Consider the following 8,141-nt stretch of genomic DNA (forward strand, 5'->3'; position numbering starts at 1 on the left):
GCTATGGACAGGCAAGATATACAAGACACTGCCCATGCATCATAAAACAGCCTGGACATTGTCCAATGTAGTTTTGGTTGTCTAAAGTTTCCTAGATTCTAGAAAAGTTGGAAAATAGTGAATACACTATTAAAGTAAGAAAGGAGACACAAAACAGTAAACTGCAAACCAGTTGGAATTACATTTGCCATAGAGAAAATACTGGAATTATTTAGTGTTAAATCAGTTTTAGTTGGGTGCTTAGACAATCTTACTGGATTCAGGTGGAGCCAATATGGTTTTGTAAAAATGAAATGTTTTAACTAATTCAATAGAGTTATTTGAGGAAGTAACAAGCAACATAGATAAAGGGAACCTGTGGCTGTTCAGTACTTCGATTTGACTTGTGGAAAACAAGGCGCCACGCAGCTCATGGTATAAGGGTTAACACATTAGCATGGATAGAGGATTGGTTGTCAAACAGGGAATAGAGTCCGAGTAAATAAGTTGTTTTCTGGGTGGGTGGATGTAACAAATAGACTGCCACATGAATCAATGCTGAGGCCTCAATAGATTATGCATCTGTCGGTAGGAAAGTACGTTTTGAGGAGGATTTTTTTGTGAAGAGATGGAGATAGAGAAAGCGAGTAAGCAAAAAATTGACAAATGTGAGAAACGTGAACTTTCCACTTTCGCAAAAAGAACTTAAAAATGTTATTTAAATACACAGAATTTGCAGAATTCTGAGCTATAAATGGATTTGTGTGCCCTGGTATATGAATCACAAACTGTTGGAATGAAGGCACATTAAGCGATTAGGAAGGCAAATTCGATGATGTCACATCGCAAGAAAATGTAACATAAAAGTAGGCAAGTTTTGCTGCAGTTGTACGGGACTTTAATGAGACTGAATCTAGTCTGGGTTTCCTTGTTCGAGAAAGGACGAAATTTGATCAGAAGCAGTTCAGAGATGTATCAATACACTGAGTCCGAGAACAAGATTTTATGAGGAAAGGTTGGACAGGTAGGAATTATGTCCATAGGAATTTGGAAAACTGTTACTGAAACATTTAATATTCTGAGGAGGGTTGACGGGATGGATACTGAAAAGACGTTTCCACTTTTAGGAAATGCGAGAACGAGAGGACAATTTTTTTTTAAAAAAGGGATCTCCGATTTAAGATGGAAGCAGGGAGATTTTTTTCTTCTCAAAGGGGGCCTTGAGTTTATGGAATTCTCTCCTTCAGACAGCAAGAGAGGGATATTTATTTTTTTAAAAATGGTTTGCTTTCTGCCTAATAAGGGAGTCAAAGGGCACACGGATCGGGTGAGGAAATGCAGTTCAGACCACAATCAGATCAGACACAATTCTATCAAATGGTGAAGCAAATTCGAGTGTCCGAATGGCCTACTTCTGTTCCTAAATCAGGACAGTGCCCTGAAAGTACCTACATTGCCGGCCACTGACCAGACAGTGCACATAGGACAGGACACTGGCATAACAAAGGACACGGCTCATAGGGCAGGAATCGCACATTACAGCACACTGTCGGGCTACTGCTAATCTTTGGACACGCCCTCTTCAAAGCATTTCCTTTTCCTGGAGATTACCCGAGATATTCCATTTGCGTTAATGATGTTTTCCGAAAGGAGTACCCGCAGTCTAAACTCTGGATTCACTTCAGTGGGGCCACGAGTCCCGCCTGAAGTACAAAAGCAGAGAACCTAATACTTTGGTGTAAAATTACCCTCAAGTCATAAGTCAGTAATGATACTCGATTTCCCGGTTAAAACAACGACTTAAACATTGACATGAGCGGTTAGGAATAGAGACTAGTTTTACAGGAGGTTGCATCTCCCGTGGCTTCGCGTTGATAACATAAGGAAAATCTAGTAAATATTTGCAACCCAGAATGAAGCGGGTAATGGTCGGATATGTTAGCACAAAGTTGGCATCATTCCATTTTGAAAAGCTGTAGTCTGTGCTAATATGGAGGTAATAAATGAGCTGACTCGGCGCCACTTGTGCAGTTTGCGAAGTGGGGCCAGTCTGAAAGCAAGTTTCCTTTCTGCTCCACTCGCGCGTCACTGCCCAGTTACATAGGAGGCAAATCATGCCTATCCACAATGACCATGGACCCACACACAACGCGGCAGGCAATTCGAGGGAGTGCTCATATGTTTGTTTAATCTGTTGTTAAATTTGAAGATGTCAATTTAGTAAACGAGTTGTGCTGGAATAAGATGAGCGTGGCCCAAGCTGTCAGTCAGGAACGGTAATTGGTCTTTTGGAACGGCCCAAAAGTCTTCCATTAGAAGATTCCATTGTTCAACACCTTAAGTATAACTGAAACAATTTATTCCTTGACCCGATACGCAATTTCTTTGTAACCTTTTGATAAGTGTTACTTTAGCTAAAAACTGATAACTCAAGTTCAGGTTAAGGTGTCTGATTTTACCTCTAACACTGGCAATCATTAAATTTATTGAACATTTTAGTTATAATCGAACACAGTAGATGTACTTCTTGTTGACTCTACCTCCTCAGGCATCATCACCCCAAGCAACTACCCACACCCCTTTCTCAATCTCTCTCACACACAGGGCCCTCTAGACAAATAATCAAAAGAGCTGTTTCAGGACACCTCCTGCTGAATGAAAGTGACCGCCAAGTGGGAAATAATTAAATATCACGTTTGTTCATAATCACTCATATAGATATAATAGAAACACTTTTCAACCGAGAAACTAACGGGTTAAATTTGCATATGATTAGGAATGTATTGGTAAGGAACCTTTTGAACACTTTGTCAACGGATCCATCATCTCTCTATGGAATGAGCCCGGTTTAAATGGTAATATTGAAATTCGTCTCGAGCTTTCTGGGTACTTCCGACATCATAGGGGACGGTGCCTTATGTTCAGTGGCTTTGTTCGGAGAAGGGCAAGCAACTCTGGGTGGAATTGTCTGGAAACTGCCGCCTTGCAGCGGCGAGAGGAACAGTTTTGGATCGCGGGCCCTGATGAATACGCTGATTTTCTTCAGCGGAAAGTTTCTGAGTTGAAAAATGCAATGTTTGGGAATGGAGGCGGAGAAATGTGACCTCTGATCCTGTTCTCCAAACAATCCCCCAGCTCCACCACAATCCTTTATTTTAACTCACAAACTAAAATCCTCTTTACACCCAAATTTTAACTGTCTGCCAACACCGTTCATTGCTTGGCCATTAAGAAGATCTCCGCCCATTGGATGACAGGTTATCGCCACTCAAAACAATCTCCTTCTATCCAACTCCGCGCTTTCAGTCTCAGGGCAACAGACTGTATTCTGAACAGTCATCTGAACACTTTCTCTTCACTTTCCAATGGGATTTAGGACAGAAAATTGTTTACTCTCGCAATGTCGTCAACACACAAAGAATTAAGAGTTTACATAACTATCTAACTAAGTCGTCTTTAAAGTATAATCGTAGCTTGCGGTTCCCACCTACGACGCATGGCGTTGATACTGAAGCTCAGAAGAAAAGTGGGCCGTGAATAAATTATTTGAGAGGCATACTTGACAAAGCAACGCCTGAACAAAAAAGCAATAATCTAATTTTTACCGGAACGGTTTCTCTGACCATACCACACTCCGCAACCACACCAGACAACATCCTTTACTCAAGGGTGGAGTACATCTCAGGGAAACTTGTTTCATATCTACAGGATCAACGTTCACGGCGCTTGAAAATATTCATTAAGTAGTTGCTATATAAATAGTTTTTATATAAGAAAACATTGAAAGTGTAAAATATAAACGTTTACATGTCCTCGTGGTTCATAAATCAAACTAAGTCACGGTGCGAGGAAAGGAGAGAAGCTGAATAATATCTGTTTGACCAGAACTAATAATTTAGGATAAGGATCATATATCTGTGACTCAATAACTACATCAGTGATACCTTACAATAATATATAGCACCACAGAAATGGAAGCGGGCTACAGTCTCTTAGCTCCTACACCAATCTTTAATATAAATTCTATGTTTAGTCAACACATTCAAAGGAGTAAATTCAACATGTGAAGGTAAATGTAATTGGAAATCGAAAGGGCTCCTTTCTCAGACACGGACAATGCAGGGACTGAATAACAGCTCCCAGCAGCCCAAAGTATGAGAGAATCTAGTGTCCTTTGAGACTTGGCCTGTTTCTATTTGAAGAATTCTTAACAATAAGCCTCCAAACACGCTTTATTTACACACTTGCTTCACGACTATCAGTCATTCGCAAAATCCTAAGTTTAAAGATCTGAATGGGAAACGATCGGACACATTGGGGGCAGATTCGGGTTGTTACAACAAGCCGCGAGCGTGAGCTACAAGTGTCGCTGTGGTTGTTGTAAATTTGCTAATTAATCGAAAAGTGACACATCCAACTGCACACGAGATACCAAGACCTTCTTTACTGAAAAAAGAGACACGTGTGGTAAAGAAGCGAAACTGAGCAACAAACGGACGGAACTTGGAGTTAACACAATCCTCCTTATATCAGATTCAAAACGTTAACAGTTATCTCTCCACAGATACTGCCAGACCTGCAGAGTTTCGACAGCATCTTCCGAATTTATTAAGATCATTCTATTATCGGCTATTGTATAGTTTGTAAAAGACCTCTAAGGTATTTGTGGTTTGGTTGTAACTAGCTCTGTGCAGCACTGGTTACCTTAATCCGAATTTAAGATTTGAAAACAGTTATGTCAAACTTTGTACATGTTTTAAATTTTAAAGAATACTCAAATATAACCGGCTGATTCCTGGTTCTGTTAAAGAAAGTTTAGAAAATTGTTTATGTTATTAGTTTTTGTTTTGGAAACGCGGTTTGAACAATACTTTGATTGATGGCAAGATCCATGAAAAACGCCAGTATTTTCAAACCACATGCTTTTTGACTCCGTTGTGATTAGTCAGTAGTCGGAATAGAGATTTCTAAAACTTCTCTCATGGGATGTTTTTCTCTCTCTCTCTCTCTCTGTATCAAGTTCCGGTTGGTGAATTCTGAAAGAGGACAGAACACGAGTAGAAAACCTCTCCTTGCGCCTTCCCTTTCTGGAGAAAATTTGGTCAATTTATCCGCATCGCAACCTCCTTTTTATTTAAATCGACGTGTTCTCTCATTGCAGATAACCGAGAAACCTCCCGAATGAAACATTTGTGTACTTCTAACCCACTGCCCTTCGCAAGCCCACTGCAGGTCAAAAACACCCCATCGTAAGCCTCAGTGAAAAGGAGAGACACTCCCGCGTTCAGAAAGTGCGGATAATTCTGTTCTACCTTGTATATGAGGCTAAGGCTGCGTTTGATTCCGAAACTGACCGAACTCTGCAAGCGTTAAATTTAAATGACCATTTGAAGTCAAATAAAAGTATTACCAAACAAAAATGGTTCTTCTTTAGTAATAAATGTATATGGGAGCGAAATAGATGTGGGAAACGAGGCTGCGCTGTGTTTAATACAGTCACCGAGTTTAAATTTCATCGATGCTTAGGCATTGCACGACCCAAGCGTAACGGTTCGTATTTATACAAAACTCTTTAGTGATTCAAACTACCAGCCCTGTCATTTCAATTCTAATCATTCACGGGATTAGGTCGCTCTGTGCAAACTTTCTCAGCCCACAGGAGCAGGTTTTGTTAGTTATTGTCCAGGGAATTAAATCCACAGTAAATACACTACGACTGGCTTCCAAATGCCACTTATCATGAGTGAAGAATATTGCCCGAAAACAGGTCCGCGAAATAAATCAGGGAAAGTATAAATGCAAGTTACGTACAACGTCTTTTGTTTTTGTAAAAATTTATTATTTTAACGGACTTGTTTTGAGCCTCGCAAACAGTCGGTCTGTTCAGAAAAGTGTTAGTAAACTATTTACATCGGCTGCCGGTTAATCCGCGGTTCCATTTTAGAATAAAAATGACCTAATTCTCTCTATGACTGACAGGAAATCTCACAAGCGAAAAAAAAGGGAAAGTGTTTCAAATACAGAAACTCACATGAGGCACACACCTGCAACTAAAGGCAGTTCAAGCGCCTTAGAAATTAAGCTCAAAGTCCTGTTTCTTGCCTTTTTCGTAATCTCGAAGATTTCCCTTACTGTGTGCGAGGGGAAGGGAGGGGAATTTCAGATTATTCCGTGGGGAGCACTAGTGGAGTGTATGTAAACAGCGCGAGGGCGCAATCTGGGCAAATTCCAATAGTTGACATTTAATATAGCCATTCATCTCAACTGTCTGATAAATACTGTACAAAAAGAGAAACCCTCGGTGAATAAAACATTTACATTCTTTTTAAAATGTTATGTGCGCTAGCTTCAGAACCAGTAACTTCTGAGAGTTCCCACAACGAACGACTTTACCTCTGTTTTTTTTAACAAGTACATCAAAAAGAAAAGCAAATTGCCGAGAGCTGGGAGTTCACATGTGAGTTAGTGGGATGGTCCCGTTAACAGCCGTGCTGGGGCTCTGGTAGTGTTGAGCCAGTGGGAGCAGTCTGTTCTGGGATGGGTCCCCGGCTTCTCCGCCAGTCGGCAAATACATGCTAATCATCTCTCTCAGGTCCCCGGAGCAAGGGGGTCTGGAATGCGAGCTGACCGGCGGACTGGGGGACGGTTCCGACTTCACCATCGAGCCCAGGGAGAGACTGGCAGCTCCCTGGTGGCTGTAACCGGACGGGATGGGGCTGTAGGAGGGCGAGCCGCTCATGTAGCCCTGTGTGCTGATGGGGCTGTACTGGAGGGACATGTCGTAGCGGTGCAGCTGCTGCGGGTGGTGGTGGTGGTGGTGATGGTGGTGGTGGCCCGGTGTCCCGCCGGCGCCGTTCCCGCCGCCGGCGGCGCCCCCTGCTCCGCCGCCTCCCGCAGCCGCCGCTCCTGCCGCCGCCAGCGCCGGGTGCTGGCTGTAGGCGAGGGGGTCCTGCATCATGACCGCCGCCGCTGCCGCCGCCGCCGCCGCCGAGCCCGGGTAGGCGCCGTTCGCCCAGCCGTTCATGTGAGCGTAGGCGCCCGCTCCGTCCAGCCGCTGGTTCAAGCCCGGGGGGGAGCTGAGAGCCCCGGGGCCAGGGGAGAGTAAGCCGGCGGGCAGCGAGTACTTGTCCTTCTTGAGGAGTGTCTTGGTCTTGCGGCGGGGCCGGTATTTATAATCCGGGTGCTCCTTCATGTGCAGCGCCCGCAGCCGCTTGGCTTCGTCGATGAACGGGCGCTTCTCCGCCTCAGACATGAGTTTCCACTCCGCCCCCAGCCGCTTGCTGATCTCCGAGTTGTGCATCTTCGGATTTTCCTGAGCCATCTTGCGGCGCTGACCCCGGGACCACACCATGAACGCGTTCATCGGCCGCTTGACCCGCTCGCCGCTCACTTTGCCGTTCGTGCCGCCCGCGGGCACCGGGGTACCGTTGCCGGCGGCACTGACCGGGTGGCCCGGGCTCTGCAGCTCGCCCTCCATCATCAGGCTGTACATTCAAGCGGCGCCCGGCTTCCCGGGGAGTGGGTGGGTGGGTGGAGGGAGAGAGGGTGGGAACAGCAGCCTGCCCAGGAAGGAAGTGGTGGGATGGGGAGGGGGAGGGAGGGAAGGAAGCAGCCGGTGCTGGGGCAACTCCCCGGTCCTTTAGCCCACACCAACTTCCCCACCTTGCCCCCTCCCCCCGCCTTCACCGCCCCCGCCAGCCGTGAGAGTCGGAGAGCAGATCAGAGACTGGGGCACGGGCACCCGAGACCCAGCCGCTTACACAGGGGGCTGTAGAGTCATTCGGTTTAAAACCAGTTGGGATTCGGTGTAAAGTTGTTCGGTGCCGAGTTTCTCGGTTTAGACACAGGGAGGAGTTGCTCGGTGTTGATTCGGTGCAAAGTTGTATAGGTTTAGAATCAGTGCAGAATTGTTCAGGTTCAGATTCGGTGCAGAGTTGCTCGGTTTACATTCGGTGCAGAGTTGCTCGGGTTCAGAGTCGGTGCAGAGTTGCTCGGTTTAGAATCGGTGCAGAATTGCTCGGGTTCAGAGTCGGTGCAGAGTTGCTCGGTTTAGAATCGGTGCAGAGTTGCTCGGTTTAGATTCGGTGCAGTGTTGCTCGGTTTAGATTCGGTGCAGAGTTGCTCGGTGTTGATTCGGTGCAGAGTTGCTCGGTTTACATTCG

General features: G+C 45.1%; 1 protein-coding gene across 2 annotated transcripts; it reads right to left on the reverse strand.

The window, feature by feature from the left end:
- Positions 1-6,013: 6,013 nt before the first annotated feature.
- Positions 6,014-7,471, reverse strand: LOC132816645 (transcription factor SOX-1-like). 2 transcript variants are annotated; one of them, XM_060826474.1, is made up of 2 exons: positions 6,878-7,471; positions 6,014-6,775 (listed from the first exon to the last, which is right to left on the reverse strand). In XM_060826474.1, the coding sequence occupies exons 1-2, from the start codon at positions 7,469-7,471 to the stop codon at positions 6,431-6,433; spliced, it is 939 nt and encodes a 312-aa protein (XP_060682457.1). In that variant the 3' UTR covers positions 6,014-6,430. The 2 variants fall into 2 exon arrangements, with proteins under 2 accessions (XP_060682457.1, XP_060682456.1); XM_060826473.1 differs by having other exon boundaries at positions 6,014-7,471.
- Positions 7,472-8,141: the final 670 nt, after the last annotated feature.

This window comes from Hemiscyllium ocellatum, chromosome 6, assembly GCF_020745735.1.
Source record: "Hemiscyllium ocellatum isolate sHemOce1 chromosome 6, sHemOce1.pat.X.cur, whole genome shotgun sequence".
NCBI lineage: Eukaryota > Metazoa > Chordata > Chondrichthyes > Orectolobiformes > Hemiscylliidae > Hemiscyllium > Hemiscyllium ocellatum.